This window comes from Haemaphysalis longicornis, unplaced genomic scaffold, assembly GCF_048455015.1.
Source record: "Haemaphysalis longicornis isolate Haplotype H1 unplaced genomic scaffold, Haemaphysalis longicornis Haplotype H1 scaffold_7, whole genome shotgun sequence".
NCBI lineage: Eukaryota > Metazoa > Arthropoda > Arachnida > Ixodida > Ixodidae > Haemaphysalis > Haemaphysalis longicornis.
The window spans coordinates 133,612,885-133,631,011 of NW_027526422.1; the positions used below are offsets into that span (position 1 = coordinate 133,612,885).

At 45.7% G+C, this 18,127-nt stretch overlaps 1 protein-coding gene across 1 annotated transcript in view; it reads left to right on the forward strand.

Annotated features, from left to right (window-relative positions):
- The window catches only part of LOC144145161 (uncharacterized), a 36,672-nt gene extending 24,150 nt beyond the window's left edge, over positions 1 to 12,522 (forward strand). Inside the window, exons 5-6 of the mRNA XM_077676666.1 lie at positions 8,408 to 8,461; positions 12,360 to 12,522. Coding sequence (XP_077532792.1) covers positions 8,408 to 8,461; positions 12,360 to 12,443 — 138 coding nt within the window. The 3' untranslated portion in view covers positions 12,444 to 12,522. The remainder of the gene's footprint in view (positions 1 to 8,407; positions 8,462 to 12,359) is intronic.
- Positions 12,523 to 18,127: the final 5,605 nt, after the last annotated feature.

An 18,127-nucleotide genomic window follows, 5' to 3' on the forward strand; every position in this document is an offset into this window, starting at 1 on the left:
TTATGTAATGTGAAATGGCAGACGATGCTCTAAACGAACGCGGAAGTGCAGCCACAAAGCCGCGCGGCCTTTGAAATGCAAGCGGCTACTGCGCAATGGTTGTCGCCGATTGAGCGCCGTAGCTCCGGTGACGTGTGGCTAGACTTACCACTTACAAGCGTAAATAAAAGGTTATAAACACGAAGATCGGCATATTTCGCGATTAAGCTCGTAACGGCAGTAGAGATGCGGCCCGCGTTGCTTTCGCTCGTGCTTCCCCAGCGGCTGAAGGGAGCCGGTTGCGACGGCGACGCCACCTGGCGCTGTGGGTCGCTCGGGCGCCGTATTGCTGGTATGGCGGGGGCGGAGAGTTTTAAAGGAGCCATGAAGAGTAAATGCAAGTTGGTTTTATTCGAAAGATTTCGTGTTTTATAGTGCCCCAGCGCTTGTCCGGATACAAACGGTGCTTTATTCACTGAGAAATTAAACAATTTAGGTTAAAATTATGATTTTCCCGCTCAATCGTGCGTTTTCGTGGTCCCAAGTGACATCACTGGAACCGACCGCTCTGCAGCCTAGAGTAACTTCATTCACGCATCCGCCGTACAGGGTAGAGACACGTATACGCTGGCGCCGCCATTTTCGGTTGCTCGCTCGCCGCCGAAGCAAGTCATTGTGTCAAAACCGCGCTAAAATTATCGCCGCAACGCGGTTTACTGAAAAAGTTTGAATCATATTGTCTGTTTCGCGTTGCTAGGTCTCGTGGGAAACGAAAAGAATAACGCGTTGAGCCCGTTGGCCCAATTCCGGCGCCACGGGACCATTCAAAGGTTGTCTCCACCCTGTACAGCGGTGTTGGTTTGTTCCCGCGTTTCTTTACGTTCCGTAACCTAGATGGCGCCACCATACCATGGCAAGCGTTTGGTTTGTTTTTGCCCGCATTTAAACCTGGCTTGTTTTTGTTCTGGGAGAAAATATTCGTTCCCTGAAACAGTGCTCGCTCGACAAATGGGGTCACATAAGACACCGTTGCTTGCGTCAATCGGCCAGTGTCGTCTGAGACAAGCCCCAAGCCCCGTAGTGCTGTACAGCTAAACCAAGCATGCTGTGCGCAGTACGAACAGCAGAACGCATCAGCACTTCTATGTTTACATGTGCTTTCGTAACTTCCACTGTTTGTCCCATCATTCTTATTGCTTTGTAAAGAATGTGCCCTAAATTTAAGCGCAAATCGCTCGTTCGTCTAGTTTGTAAGTTCTACCTAATTTGCGTCTGCTTCTGCCAGCCTCCGCCAATCGCAGAGCTTAGCTCATGTGACGACATAGGTTCGGTTGCGGGAAATGAGCTGGTGGGTCGCATGACCATTCCCGTTTTTCCTAATTATGTAGCTTATTTGAGCGGAGTTTACGTTAAAAGTGGTGTCAGTATGATTCTAACGAGACAATCTTTTGAATGAACCAAACTTGTGTTTTCTCTTCATGGCTCCTTTAAAACTGACCTTGGTTCTATAAACGTTGGTGTGAACAGGCCTGCTGGATGCGTGCTCCTTTAGATGTAGCAGAATGTCTTGGGTTGATAGTTTCGGTCGGAAACCAAACATCGTGTCAGCAAAAGTTCGTGATCTTCCAAGTATGGCTGTAGATGTTTCAGAAATATGTGCTCGATGAGTTTTCCGAGGCACGACGTGAGCGCTATCGTTCTCAAGTTGCCTAGGGTCCAAGGTTTATTTGGCTTCGGGATGAGTAGTATGTGAGCGTGTTTCCAATCTTCAGGAAGGGTGCCGGATTCCCAGTGTTGATTGTAAAATTTCGTTAGGGCTTGAACAGAAGAGACGTCCAGATTTCTTAAGAGTTGGGTCGTAACCTGATATATGCGTGGAGCGGTGTTGCGGGTTAGAGAGGCAAGTGTTTGTTTGACTTCAGCCACCGTTAGAGGGTGGTCTAGCAATCCACTCAATCCCCTTCTGTATTCAGGGTGTGTTACATTTTGGATGTAGGATGCATGATGCGCTGAGTCGTTTGCTTCTGTGGCGAATTGCTCCTACACGCATCCGGCAGGTGGCGGAGCAATCACTATGTTTTCGCGGGGCTCAATCTTCTTTCCAGGCCTTTGAACAGCTGCTGCCAATTTAGTCGCGTTGACTCTGCGGCATAATTTGCAGCCTCCTCTGTGATTTTGGCTATTCTCAGTTTAATCCGTCTGTTTTGCTTTTGGCGCTTCATTATTTTGCCCAGACATCTTCTTGCATCCCACAGATGTAGACTGTGTGAGCCTTCCACAGGTGCATGTGTAGTAGAGCTACTTCTGTGGTGCAGGTTTTTACGTCCACGTGTGTCTGGGCAAGCCATTCGTTAATTGAGTCTATTTCAGATGTGGTGCCATTTCTGGTGGTACGGAAGGAGTGCCAATCTGTAATATTGGTAGCCCCTATTTTCTTCTTGGTATGTAAGACGGGAAACTGGGTAGCGACAATATAATAATGGCTTACCAACGTTCCTTCGGTATTCTTCTATTCCGGGTGTTGTGTTTTCCTAATTATACTAAAATCAGGACACGTGGCTCTAGACACGCTATTTCCTACCCTTGTGGGGTGCTCTGGGTGCATGAGCGTTGTAAGTCCCTGTTTTTGTATTGTCTCCCATAGACGTGCCCCCTTGACTGTGGAGACATGCTGTCCCCACACAGGACGACGAGCGTCAAAGTCGCCCACGATGATTTGGCGGTTTCGCCTCGTTATTTTAGTGTTTTGGTGAAAAGGTAATCAAAATATTCTTTTCTGCGGCTAGGGGGGCTATAGACATTCAAAACAAGTGACAGCATTTTGGTGGCAATATTTCCACTATAACATGATCAACGTCGGTTCCACATATTGCGTGCTGTATGACTGCGTGATTACGCCTGACCAACGTGGTTGTCTTGTTTTCTGGATCTGTTGTGTATGTGATGTACCCTGTTTGAGACGGTGCAACTCCGATTTCTTGCAGAGCTATTACCTCCGGTGGTCCTTCTAGGAATGATATAAACTGTATTAGACTGGCCTTTTTCTTCTTGTATCCCCGACAGTTCCACTGCCAGACCAGCAGGAGAGCTTTTTTTCCTTTGCGAGAACTAGCCATGTTGCGGAGTTTGTAGATTGGTGTTCACGTCTGAATGCGACGCTTCCGTTGTCCGATTTTTTAATTTCTTTCGCACAGAGTCTTTGTGCAGAGTAGGCTTAGTGTCTTCACTTTAATTGGATATGGCGAGCATGTTATCCTGCGTTGCATGCATAGCGCGGTGCGTATCCTCAATTATGTTCATAATCATGTCTAGCGGCGACTGTTCCGGTTGCGACTAACTCTCTATTTCGATTGGTTCAATTCTAGATAGAGTTTGTTCAGGCGTTTGAGGTGGGTGTGTAACTTGCACTGGTTCGGGAGGCCACCGTGGGGGCGCGATAGCAGCTGCGATGCTTGGGCCACTGCTGCTGATGCTGCTAGAAGTGCTGTTGTCGTGTGTCGGATTCTTGAAGTTACCGCATTTGCACCATAAGTTGGGCATTTACATCATTAGCTTGCGGCAATTCGGCGATAAATTGTTGTGCGCGCGGACGACTGCTTGCAAGATTTTGTGTGGCAGGGGGAGAGGTAGGGAGGGATTGAGCAGTGGTGCTCTGGAAAACCTGCGCTGCCCAGCTCACCTTTGCTGCTCCAGCGTCAGGCTGACGCTGGCTGCTGGCCCTGGCGCTCTCCTTCGAGTGCCCCCTCTTGGCTCGGTGACCAGACTAGGAGCGTACTCGGTGTCCTGGCGTTTGGTACCCCTGGCCGGAGTCTTCTGGCCGGAGGGGCGGGCAGGCTCTGCGGCTCATCCGGCCAGATGCAGGTGGTAGTCAGGTGGTAGCCTGCGATAGACATGGGCGCTTCTACCTGTGTGGGCACTCGTGCGTCGCCGTTCGGTGTGCTCCCTAGCACATCACACTACTTGGCGCTCATGGGTGGTCAGGATCGGGGTTTCACATGTCTGACATTTGCCGTATCGGAAGTACTGCACACGTCGCCTCGATGCCCCTCCTGGAGGAAAATTCGGCAGACATGTCTTGTTGGCCGGTACCGAGTGCATCAGATTTCGCCGTTCATGTAATACACGAAAAGGGGAATCGTTTTCCGGCGAATGTGATTACTGTCGTTTATGTCTGTTCCAACACTCGAACATGTAGAATTCCATGCGCTGGAGCTTCCTGGTTGTCCAAAGTGTCGTCTGGTGTTGTTCCCGAGAGAGTTCTAGGAACTATACATTTCACTGATCCCTGCGGGTCTGCCGTGTATGCCGTGACTGCGTAGTCGGCTGCTCCGAGATGCAACGTTTGGAGTTTGGTCAGCTCCTACGCCAGTTCAAATCCGGAGTCCTGCAAATTATGATATTTTGCTTTACACCGATGCGTATTTTATTGTGTCGTAGGATGGTTTTGTCAAACGAATTCGATTTGTCTGCTTAGAGTCTGCTGCGAAGGCTGGTTCCCACCTGTACGGTTGTCCAATCATTCATTGAGGTCTAAAGAGTCTCGAGCCCGGATGATCACCTTGAAGTCATCTCTCGGAAGAGGCGGCAGCTTCGGTAGATATAGCCTCGTTCACACGTTTTTACACAAGCAGAAGAAGACAAAAATGTAACAGAAACCCCAACATTGATTTTATTCTCGACAAAATTTAGTTATTGTGCAGGTTGTAGCGTTTCTGTGCCCCCTGCGAATGGGGTTCATTAGATGGTGAGTTAAGAGTAATACGTGGTATAAGAGAGTAAACAAGGAAATAATAAACAATCAATGCGGAAAACGACAGCAAAAAATGGACGAGAAGTAGATAGTAGAGCCCTGCACTCACAACTAGTTTATTTTGGAAAAAACACTGGTGTCGTGTATTCGTTGCCACTTCGGTGTGGACACATAGGCGGGGGAAAACCGGGAGGTGCATAAACACTAGGTTGTCAGAGCACCAGCATTCACTAAAAGGGAATCAGCATAGCCATCTGCAAAACACTGCCGTGCACACTGCTGTGCACCGATTTTTGACGAAACTAAGGTGTTGTCACAACGCGGAGATTAACAACCAGGAAGATAGTCGAGGCCTTCCCAATAAGGCCATTTGCCGACCGATGAATCACCATGCCCTGAGTAGTGCTAGATGACGATGATATGCCTATCTGAATAATACCCTTGCATACCACGCAGGGTAATAAATTACATTTCTGCAGACCTATGAGTGATTGTGTTTTGATCGATTGATTGTAGGGTTTGACGTGCCGACACAACGCAGGCGATGAGCGCGCTGTAGTGGAGGGCTACGGAATAATTTTGACAACCTGGGAATGTCTAACGTGCGCCGAAATCTCGTACACACGGGCCTTTTGATTTTTGCTTCCATTAGAAAAGCGGCTGCCGCGAGTGATTGTGTTTTCGTGTCTGTTTATTGGTTGCAATAATTTAACGCCACATGGGAGTCTGCGGTATGTATATTACCAGTGTGGTTTTCCAAGATACACTAGTTGTGAGGGCAGCGTTGTCCAGTCTACTTCTCGTTCATTTTTCGTGCTGTTTTTTTCGAGCTACTTTTTAAACATGGAAACTAGAACGCTAGAAACAAAGCTTGTATTGGATAAGATATAAAACGGGAGAGTTCAGCCTATAGCCTCAACCAAGTTCACGGGAGAAACGACCGGGTTTACACAGGTATCGGCCCACCAAGTAAACTCACAATGGAAATCATAATAGCTGCATTAGTGATAAACTTAAGAAATAGAGTGAAAACTTTTTCTCGAAAAATAAGCGCAACATTCAAAATACGGGCAATAAAAGCGTTGTATATGTTACTCTTGGCAGGTATGAGTTAGGCTGCGTTATACAATGCAAACGACAATAGCGAGGAGAGCGGTGTTGGTGCCTGAAACGTTGCAGAAATTGCATACATTTTCAAATTGGGGCTTTGCGGAGGTACATCTTGAAGTTTCTATGTTGTGTATCGAAAACTATGCAGTCCGCGACTGGAGTAGCAACTTGACAAACAACGCCATTCAGCTATTAATTGTCGCCGAAAAGTTCATTGGGGTGGTAGCCCATTATGATACACGTAGACAACCGGTCCCAAATATCAGCAAAATCTTTATTTAGTTCCCCACGCTAACTGTGCGGGGAGAAAACTCTGAAAACAAGCAAATATAAAGTAAGAGGATACACGAAAAGGGGCCACGGCATTCTAAATATCATATGGGCCACAAACAACCGTAGTTTCTACAGTCTTGTTCATCGTGCTGTCATGTGCTGCTAGGTTTTTTTCAAGCGAAAGCTACGCTACGCTATCTGGAGCGCTCTTCGCGGGATGACAAGGTATGACCTTCAGAGCTAGACGTCAAGCCACACCACCTTCCGCAAGCGCCTGGCACGGCGCAATGGCCCGATGGAGGGAAGAGAGATGCGGCAGGGGAGAGATAGGCTTATTCCTGGATGAAACCAGTGCAACTTAGAAAAGACAGCGGAAGTGGAACGTAAAGACAGCGGCTGGTCTGAAAAATAACGTTTAATATGAAGAAGGGTGAATATATACACTTACAAAGAACAATCAAACACTTCGCATTAAAAAAAAAACTTTACAAAGCAACTAGATAGACACCGGCTACAGTCAAGGCCTACGCCTACATGCAATCTCCTTGGGATGGACACACATGCTTGCTTGGCTGACACACTTGTCTATTCTTCCCGCTATGTCGAACGCTTCTACAATTTCGCGCGGCGTTTGTTCACGGTGCCTAAATAAAATTTCGGTGGTAGAATAATTAGGTTTACACCCGCGTCACTTAGTAAAATGTGAAGAAAGATGGGATGATGTGCGGCCCTTTAATGACAATTCATACTCAAACGCACGTTCCGACGCGGTGGCTCAGGGGCTAAGGCGTTGCGCTAGCACGAGGTCGCAGGTTCGATTCCCGGCCATGGCGGCCGCTTTTCTAAGGGAAGCGAAAAGCAAAAATGCCCGTGTGTACGAGATTTCGGCACACGTTAAAGATCCCCAGGTGGCCAAAATTAATCCGGAGCCATCCACTACGGCGCGTCTCATCGCCTGCGTTGCGTCGGCACGTTAAACACCACAATCAATCAAATCAATCAAACGCGAGTTGATACAACTTGTGTTCCACTTCCTTTGTCTTGTCAAGAATATATCTTTCCAACTAGCCCAGCTTGCAACCGTTCTGGCGAAAGATAGGCGCCGAGAGGAAATGAGACGCGCCGGCCGATGTCGCAACCTGGCAGCCGGCACAGAGAAGCGGCCCGATGGCGGAGAGAGATAGGCGGCAGTGTCGAGATAGCAGAGGAGGGAGCGGAGACGTGCGTGGAACCCGTTTTGTCACCTGGGAGAGAAGACCAGGAAGTCACGGGCAGCGCACAGCCATGTGCCTTGGAGGAAGACTAACATACAGCTCTGGTCACTCGCACAGCGGCGATGCTTAAAAACTCCGTGACGCACGAAAGACGATGAATAAGCAGTGTATTTATTGCAAACATATCTGTACACCATTGCGAAACCACACGTCGACATGACCTCGACAATGGGCCCAGCCAGAGCAGTGCTGCTTTCGCTATTAAGTAGGGTTAATCAAAGCTAAACCACGGCAATTCTGCTTTGTGAGCGCAAAGATTACTCCCATGCTTCTTTTATCGATGACAAAAAAGATATATGGCTAGGAAAACGCCCCTTAGTTTGTCGAGGCAGTGCGTGTCAAAACCGCTCAGATAATGAGGACACTTCGTAGCTTGTACTGCAGCTTCACATCCATATGTCAAACTCTGTTTTCAGTGCTTCCACCGCACACTGGACAAAACACTAACCTAGGTAAGGTTTTGTCTCTCCGAGGGAACAGAGGGAGTTTTAATTCGACAGGCGTGCGAAGTTAGTGGTTTGCAGATTTCACTTTAAACCTCGCATTACGTTTATTATACAAAATATACAGTTTTGTTACTAATAAAAGTTGGTAAAGTGACATTTCGGCAAGTAATTCGTGACATTTTCAAGCTGGCGTGCACATGCTGGTGGTTCATTATGGTAAGTTAAACCAATTTATACGCACACCATGCGAGCCACCATGTTATTGTCCACAAACGTACCTGACTATTTAAAGCACGTACTACCATTACGCAGCATTATGTGCACAACCACATCAGGCTACTGTTTTTTTTTTTTTTGCAAAATGCGCACCCTTGAAAGATGCTTTTACGGGAGCACAAAATAACTGGGATGTTGATTGGGTACAAAAATTCGCCTCTAGGTAATTTCTAAGCTATTATTCATTTTCAACTTAAGCTAATATTGCTGATACAATACTTGTAACCTTTTTGAAGCGCGCTGACATCGTATTAGTGTGAACCATTTATATTGACGTAACTTTTATCTTGTTCTTTCAGTGGAAACCGAAGGAGTATAACATCGATACCGACGAGGTTCTTGCAGCATTTCGTGTGAGCTTGACTTCCTTCCTCTACTAAGTCCTATTGGGCAGCGTAATTTTGTATTTTTTGTTAGTGATTTTTAAAGCTACGTTTCACTAGGAACTGTGAATATTTGCTAACAGAGGCTACCATGCATTCATGTTCGAACAACTTCGCAAGTAACTAACGGTGATATTGTTAGGGCGTGCAAAAGAAATGCACACTGGCGCTTAGCTTTAGGGAAGCTACCACCAAAGACTATGAAGCAGCGGAAAGCAGTTACTGATTCCTCGAACTATCATGCCCGTTTGTAAATAGATCATATCGCCCTGTGGCAGCAGGATGCAAATACATTGCTTCACCATCAACCATCGCTGATTTCATATATGCTGCCTCCACGCCACCTGCATTTGTAGAGGTGCTATTGCGATGGACGTTCACTCAATGACAATGATTTTTTATTTGTTTTCGCGAACGTATTACTGTACAGAGGGATCAATATAGGTCGACAAGTTTTCTTAACAATAGAAGCTTAGATTTACGTGAATACCACCTCTATAGTGAGGTTACACGCCCAGGGGGACACAGAATTAGGCAGTAATTATTTATTTCGGTGGGCTAATTCACTAATATTCAATAATTGACTTTTTATTGGCTGCAGTAAGCAGCCACTTTTGTTTTCAAAAATTAGACACAACCGTGTTTCTATGCAGTTTCTTTTGGCAGAATTCTTCTAGCGTATACCTAGCCCGAGATATCAACTGCGAAGTTTAATTGCCGATCGCGTGATTACGCATGCTAGAACGTGAAGACCGGCGCAAAGCTCCTCCCCTTTATTCTGTGTTTCCATAGTGGTTCCGAGGACTGCAGGTTGCGATAACGCCAGCCAAAACTGAAACGGCGCCAGTTATCACTTTTGCCTATGCCTCCACCCCGTTGTCGAACTAAATACCGTACACACCAGGCACGCCCCAAAAGGGAGGAGTTTTGCTCCGCACCTCACTGTCTTGCGTGCGTAATCATGCGAACAGCAATTAAATTTCGCAGTTTTATATCTCCGAGCACAGATGCGCCAGAAGAAATATGCCGAGTGAAACTGCGTAGAAATACCATTGCGTCCAACTTTTCAATGAAAACGTGCCTGCTTATAGCATCCACTAAAAGGTTAATTATTCAATTTTAGGTAATGAGGCCACCGACATCAGTATTTTAACGCCATTACGTGTCCCCCTCGGCACATCACCTCACTGTAGAGGTAGTTTTCAAGTACTATAAGCGCCTAATTTTTACAAAACCTGTCGACTTAGCTTTGATGGCCCTTTATAACTATTGATTTCAGCGGACCTAATTCCCACAGTGTTCACTTCAAGCACTAATGAACAAAATAAATTTGCAGCATTACGTTAAGGCAGCAGAACCGTTCTAACACTTCCGCGTTCCTGAATCGCCGATAAAGGTTGGGCACACTGGTACAAGCTAATTTGTTGATTTATTTAGAGTTTGCGGTATGTATTTTCTGCGCCAAGTCACCTCGGTGATCTAAAAAGTAGATAGAAATGTTTCTTTCAAACGCTGCCTCAAAAACGCAAATATACCAGTCAACACCTCTTAGTAACAAGTTTTTGCAATGAAGAGGTCTTGAGAACCAGTTCTGAAGGTATAGCAGGACAACAGTGGCCAACTGCAAATCATAGATATTATTACAGGGCCCATTTATCAGTTCCATTGATCAAGAATACAGCTGCCGCCAAATATCTGATTTCGAATATCAGCTTGCACCCCAGCAAAATTACCATGGTAATACCAGAAAAGAGATCAGGCCGCTGAAGAAAGGCCCGGTTCTTTATTCAGAGGAGAATATCTTAAGAACTATGATTATTCCAGAATCCATGCATGGCATCGGATATAAGGCTTTTTTCTTCAAGAAAGGGTGAGAGGCGCTCAAGCAAGATTCGTGCCACTATATTTTCCACAGCGTACAGAGGCATCGTTTCTAGGCTCTTGAGATGAGCAAAGTTTTTTGGCTTTAGAATAAATCGTATTTTTGGCGTCTGCCATTGCATATTACAGTTCAGCAATCAAGTTCCTAACAAGAGCCTCATGCGGTGTTTCAGAAAAACCTCACATGAACCCCGCACTACGTTTTTTCTTCAGTTTCACCATTATAGGAAAATATGTCATGAGTAGTGTACGAAAGAGTCTTCAGTCCGGGCAAACTATGCTGACATGCAGGGTGCAACACATAAAGATTGCATGTGCGTACGTAGCAGTCTCATTTTAGGGATAGCGTAAAACCCGGGAGAAACCTCCTCCTTATTTCCTAAAATTCGACTCCTTATTTCAAATTTAGCGTGCGCCGAATATGTGGACGAAGAACAGGGAATATGGAAAAATACAAACAATGCGTTCATGCCCCAACTAGCAACTGGCATTTTCTGTAGGTTTAATCGGTTTCTATACTTCCTTGCGCAAAGTGCTAGGTTTCGCATCAACGCATAGGTTGTCTTATTTCGCTGTCCCTCTCCCTCGTCCAAGTATGCAGCGCACGCTAAATTTAAATTCAAGTATGTGACAACTGGACACTAAGCAAACCTTTCTTAATGTCAATTTCAATTTCCCAATAAATATTAAACTCCGTGGTTGTAAGTTTTTAACCCGAATATGCACAGATGCGTTGCTTTTTAGAACGCAAAGACGCATGTTCAATTCCAATGGTGTCGAACCGCGTAATATCGTTGTACCCCGGTTGAAGTGCTCGCAACTCGGTACTGACCTAAATAAACCCGTATGTTTTGTTGTGTTTGTCTCTCAGCTTGTCTTACTCTCGATTGACTCACCTGGCCGGAAGGTATATAATTTATCAACCAGAAGTTTATGGAGGCAAAACCTTTCTACTCTACTAAATCTGGTACAACACTTCACACTTTTAAACACTCTTGCGCAAAATGAATATCATACGATTATTTGAGGGAAAGAATCAATACATCACTGGTACTAGGCAGTGTCCCCTCACTGGAAAATAGATGTCTGCTCGATTTTCCGACAGTAAAAAGAGCGCATTAGAACAAATAGCTTTACCAAAAAAGAGCTCGCACCCGAGCATACACCTGCCATTGCAATTCACGTTGAACTATAACGAAAGGTTTCTATTTGTGGTGAGAAGCCTGTCCAACACAGGGAAATTGAATAGACTTGAGGAAACCTCTATGGTATTTATGGGGTCAGGACAAATTACGATCAAGAGCGTAAGAGGTGTTTGAGGGAAAGATTGTAGGTATTTATGCGGCAATCGCGGCATAAGACTACCGTTTTTTGATGACATTTGCCTTGAACAAAGCAGATATGCGGTCAATTTTTTTCAATGAGGATACGGTGCAGATCTCGACGTAACACGGGTTTGTTGTTGTATCAAATATAATCCATGACAAATTTTTGAAGCAAAGTACACACCACGCCCTTTTAAATGATGTTCCTAAATTCTCTGAGCATGGAATTTTAATACCAGTCTGTAGAAATTTTCTTGGTATGTTGTGTTGTTATTTTCGCAGATTAAGTTTTAATGGGGCAGCGGTAACTTATTTTCAAGCGTGTATGTGATATACCTTAACTACATGTGCTTGAGAACCTCTTTTTCATGTCCTTCTTCTCTTATGAATGCTGTGCAGCCTAGGAAAAAAGTTTCGATTTTTGTAGATCATTTCATCGCGCTCCCCACAGTATGTGTTTGAACGTATATAAAGGAGGCTTTCCTTATTGTAACTTCTCTAAATTGCCTTTGTAAATTTACCTATGGCTATGGTCACATACATCGCGTTGTGTTGGCAAAGAAAACGCGTGCACAGGAAACAAATCGCGATGAACGAATATTGTACGTTGTTATTTGATAAAACCTAGTTTTTGAAAACTGTACATTCTCTTCTCATTTCAGCGCTGCTGGAAGAACGTGAGACCCGAAGACCTCCTTTACATTCTAAAGACTGTGGAATACTTTAAAGACTTCGCATCTGGCTGAAGCGCTGTTTCCAGTGGTTTTGTTGATCTATAAGAACCATTCTTTTCGGACGTTTTCGTTATTAAACAAATAAAATATTTCAGCTTAGTTTTATTTTGCGTTTTTTGCCCTCCTGGCGCCCAAACCAAATTTAAGCCACGTAAGCACAAACGTACACGAATCACGAAAAATTGCTTCTCTCGCATTTATTACAGCGCGAACGTTTGCCAGTACTTGTAAGCAGGCATAAATATATAGTGCCCGGATTTTTAAACATATAAAGACAAATAACTTGTTGCAGAACTCGCTAGTACTCTGCGCTGTTTGCAGTGGCTCTGGATGCCTTTCCAAAGTTTGCAAAGTGTATTTAGCTTACCAGTTCACATACCTTCTTTAAATTTCAATGTTTCTGTGGTTCAGCTGCATTGCCAAGCTATTCTAATACTGGGATGAATTTTCCATAAGATAAATTCGTCTCGAAAAGAAATCATTATATTTTCATCAATTCAAAACAACACATGAGCTCTTTTTCCAACAAGCAAATATGGACATTCCTCGGCCTTCGACGGACATTGGCGTAGGCGGAACATGTAGGATACGTTGGGAAGCCATGGCTAGGAAGAACGTGAGCCCGCGCACATAGGTTAGTGTACTCAAACATCAGCATACTGATCAGTGATTCGATGCTCTCAAAGAGACATTCACACGTGATGCGTTTTTTTGTAAATGAGCAAACACACCTACAGCGAATTTGAGAAAAAAGCGGAACTTTGTTACCGAACCTAACTGCAACTATGTCAAATCTAATATTAGATATGTTTTACTTGTCGGGTAGGGGAAGTTGACGGCCCCAAGCAAATAAACATTATGTGGTGAATTTTAGCAACATTAGGTTGATAAGTTTGGATTTCGCAGATATTGAATTGATACACTCAAGTTGATGCGGCATTGCTATAAAAACTTTAATAAAATTGACTTTAAAAAATTCTGAGATGGAGTTCGGGCAGAAAACCATTAAACATATGCAGCAGGGCTTCAAGAACAGCCCAAATAAACATAAAGAGAAGGTGAGTCCTCTTGTCACCAATAGCAGCCCTTTCTGAATTCTTGTGTAGGATAACTCTTAAGCACGCCATAAAGGACTCAGGAATTAAGCAAGCTCTTCATTGGCTTGCTCATATCTTCTTCTTATCCTTAATGAAATGGTTCGTAGCCACAGATTGTGGGGGGGGGGGAGATTTACCAGGGCGTGTAAGCGGCGGCGTTTTAGATATGCAAAGTGCACCAATTCTTTTTTAGGATGTTGCAATACCAGGGTTATTGGGAAAAATGTACCTTTTAATTCCTCTCCGTAAACTGTTCTTGTCTCATCGACGTGCTGCCGAGGTATTCCGACTTTTTGAGAAAGACGATTACATCAGATAAACCCAGGGAAAGCAAATGCCACTCCAATCGAATCCGCGACGTTCCCCTGTGTCCATCATTTACTTGACTGCTTGTTCGCCGCCTCTGTACTGCATAAATGTTCGGAATAATTGTTTTCGGAATGCAACCATTATCAAGAAAATTGCTTCCGTTTCACTTTGCGACAGTATAGTTTTATGCCTTCGTACAAAATGCGGCATTTAGGTGGTCGTCGGATTAGGTTGTGGTCAATAGCGGCAGCACACATTCAGCACACATGCAGTGTTGCGACCGGAAGGGTGCACCCGAGCCGACCTCCGTCGCCTCCGACATACGTGTGGTAGCGTGGTTTGAGGAGAGCGGCCAGCCGATGTTGCAGCCGTGAAGAAGTCCAGAAGCCATAGGCTAACGTAACTGTTTACTTCATAGCGAGAGGTTAGCCGAATCCAAAGAACAACGCCCCGACGGGTGAGGTAACAGTACAGGACTCGAGCAGAGTGACAGCAATGATTCACTTCTCAAACAGGAATGGCTTATAGCGCTTGCAGGGGTCGTACTTATACCCAAAAGCGTAAACGGTCAAAACAAGCGTTCCCTCTAGATTGTGCACACGCCACAAACGTTACTGACACACTCAAAACTCTTTGCAGTGTTCGAGAGCAGTCCGTAGCAGCGGCGCCTGCTCAGCCCGAGAGAAGGCAGAGAGCAGGACTCCGCTGCGAACACGGGGCTCTCGTGTCCTGGGGGTGCGTCTCGACGTGAAAGTATGAGTCACCGACACGGTGAGGCTTCTATGAAAGGCGCGCGTAGTGGCCTTGCTGCACAGCGGAGGAGTATTTAAAGAAAGCCCGACGGCGGGCTCAATCGTAACAGCTTCTCCTCTGGGATCCGAGATCCCGGTGGATAACGGTCTTCAACTGTTGTCCAGAGGGATGCTTCCGGAGAGAAATGCTCGCCAGATGCTCGACTCGGCGCCTGGGCTGTGCGACACCGAGCTGGAGCTTTGGTGGCTTGCCAAGAACGTCTTTGGCTTGGTCAGGCAAGCAACCAAACACAGGAAGACACAACCACGTCGCCGGTAAGTGCGAAGACAAACCCACACTGAAGCTCTACCAGGCTTTTAGTGGCGATAAAATACGCTAATAACTAACTGCACTAGTTATATTTTAGCCCAGCAGTACTTTATCCAGGCATACAAACAAGAAAGGTGACATTTCGCGTGATTCGAAATGCCCCACACAAAAATAAATGTAATCGTAAATGGCGAAAGCTACATCACGAAAAACAATGAATTTGAGAAAGCCAGGCGTCTACAAGCCACTTCTTGCGCTGAGAGCTGCGATTTGAGCTCTCGTCATTGCCCTGAGCTTTCCCCTGTTTGTACTGTATTTTAGGTGCCCCCGCTCTCTGAAAGCGACTGCGACCGGTCGAGAGGACATCGGCCTTCTTACGAGACGTGTCTCGAGCGGGCGGAGAAAACTGCTCTACTTTCCACCACTCGAGAAAGGCGTGCGCTTTCGTTCTCAGCCTCTCCGAGGCCCGCTGAGACCCGGCGCAAAGCGAGCGTGTGGCGCTGCCACTCGGCTAACGCGCATGAGAGCTCTTGCCGCATTTGTTTGCGACACTGTCGGCACGCGAACACTGCAACATAGACCAACACTATAGCAATAACGGAAGGGTAGCCGGTCTTGTAATTAATCTTAACAAGAAGTACCAATTTAAGATAGTACAAGGCTACGTGCCTCATCTAGCCATGACGACCAGCCAGTTTAACGCTTTTGCGATGATGTCGAATTGGTAATGGCTCAAGTAACAACACAGTACACCATAGTTATGGGACACTTCAATGCTAAAGTAAGGAAGATGCAGACGGAGACAAGGTAGTTGGGAACTATCGTCTGGGCTATAGGGAGTTCGCACAACAGAATAATCTACCCATCATGAATACCTTCTTCCGCAAACTGGAGACCCGCAAGTGTACGTGGAGGAGCTCACTTCGGAGCATAAAAATGACACGCACATCATGCTATGCGAAAACCCTGGCATCGTGCAGAATGGGGAAGTTCTCGGAAAGGTGAGGTGAAGTGACCAGCATGTGGTAAGATTTCCAATTGGCCTACATTTGAGAGGGGGCCGTAACAAGCGAGTACGAAAGAAGCAGATCAAAGAGCTAGCAATAAAACGATATGTTAAAAATTTGGGCTCGCACTGCAGAACCGATATTCAGCTCAAACCGAGGAAGCAGAGTTTACGACACAAGAAGCGAGCGTCAATGTTACCCACATTATTACGGAGTGTGCAGTGCAAGTAGCACGTACGATCACTAGGGAGGACACTGCTAATTTGGAAACGGCAAAGCATAATATTCTCCACCGCAGCTCCCAGAATAGAAGTAGCGGAGCTTTCGAAGCTAATTAGCGTAAGACAGCTGACATACGGAAGTATAATATAGAGTGGATTGATCATTCTGTAAAGAACGCAGTCAGCCTGAAATCAGTGAAGAGGTGTCTAGGCATGGAGAAAAATCAAATGTATACAACTAAAGACAAGCAACGCAATTTCATCACAAAAAAGAAGAAATAGGTAGAGTAGTCCCGGAACTCTACAGGAATCTGCACAGTAGCTGCGACGTCCACGATAATACCCAATGAGGAAGTAGTTCAGTGGAGGTTTACATCACACCAGTAACGACGAAAGAAGTAAAGGAGGCTTCAAAAAAAATTTAAGTGGTCAAAGCACCTGGTGAGTATCAGATAACAGTAGACCCCTCGAAGGATGGCGGGCAAACTGTACTCGAAATAATAAAGCCGTTCCACTCAATATGAAAGCTGTCGGACGTTCAGAGCAGTGATTCACCATAACGGGCATTAGCGCCATCCTCCGCTCACTATTACCACCAAATGCAATTCCAATTCCCCGCCTTCGCCGTGCTTTCGCGCCCCTGCCTGAAACTGCGCCAGCGGGAGTTGTGTTCTTTTTGTGCTTTTCTCGCAGAATACGCCGGCGTTGCACTGCCACATTTTGCGTTTGCTATCGTAAAAACCAACCCAACGGGCGTACTTAACTAACGGAACGCTGGTGCTGCCGTTTAACTAAGTATATTTTTCCTCAAATGTACCTATAGTTTTCTTTGCGCTAAACAACGGGAAGATGTATGACAAGCGCCAGCGTTTCACGAGTTTCAAACACTTATGACTATATAAACCGCTTGGCTTTTGAAGCCTGTGGGGTACGCCACAAACAACAGCATTACCCCGTGACGCCGGCTTTGTTGTCTATATACTTGGGTCGAACGAGCGAGCTAGGACGACAAGGCGACCGCCTAAAGTGCTACAAACTTAACAGCGAAGATGGTTTGAACACCCGCCCTCTCAACCCTCTAATACAACACGACCGCCCACGACATCGCCCGAGATATATCCAGACATGGGATACTAGGGTAGTGGTTAGAGGCTGCGTATCTTTTGGTTACGTATCAAGAGCTAACGGAGTACTAAAAGTACCGAAGAATGATCTATCCTCCCGCCCACTAATCGCAAACCAAGGGGCAGGACCACGATCTCAGGCTCCTCTAAATAGTACATTTCCTCATCCGACCAAACTTTCCTTGCTTCATCCAACGCAGTACTTCCCGCTGTGCAAATTTTGCGCTGCCCCGGGCACCCTGTACTACATGGTATGGTTGTGTTCAGCCAACCGTACTATTAGAAGAATTGCGCACCCTACCCAAGAGCAGTGGCAGAAGCTGTCCACATTCGGTCTTGATTCCCAGCTTAGGCTCGTGGAAAAAGCCGTGGTAGCACTGGTACGAGTGGTCTCAAATGGAGTCAGACAGAGGGCATCACACCACATTACTATGCTCGTAATAAAGTTTATTCTCTCTTTCTCTCTCCTCTCTCTCTCTAATGTTATTCAGAGCAGGTTTGCAAGAGTCATTCAGAACATAAGATTGGGAACAGGGGTTTGGGGGGCGTAGAAGACAATGGGAAATACATAAGTCCCCTCACATCTGCTGATCACGTTGTCTTGCTAAGTAACTCGGGGGACAAATTGCGAAGCGTGATTACAGCCCTGGACAAGCCGAGTAAACTCGTAGGCCTGAAAATTAATATGCGGAAAACTAAATTATTACTCAATAGCCTCGGGCGAGCACGGCTATTTGAGATAGGTGGGCGAGCACAGCGATTTGAGAAAGGGGCGAGGCAGTGGAATTGGCAACCGAATATATTTTATTAGGACAAGTAGTAACCCAGGATTCAAACCATGAGACATAAATAATTAGAAGTATAATTCAGGGGTAG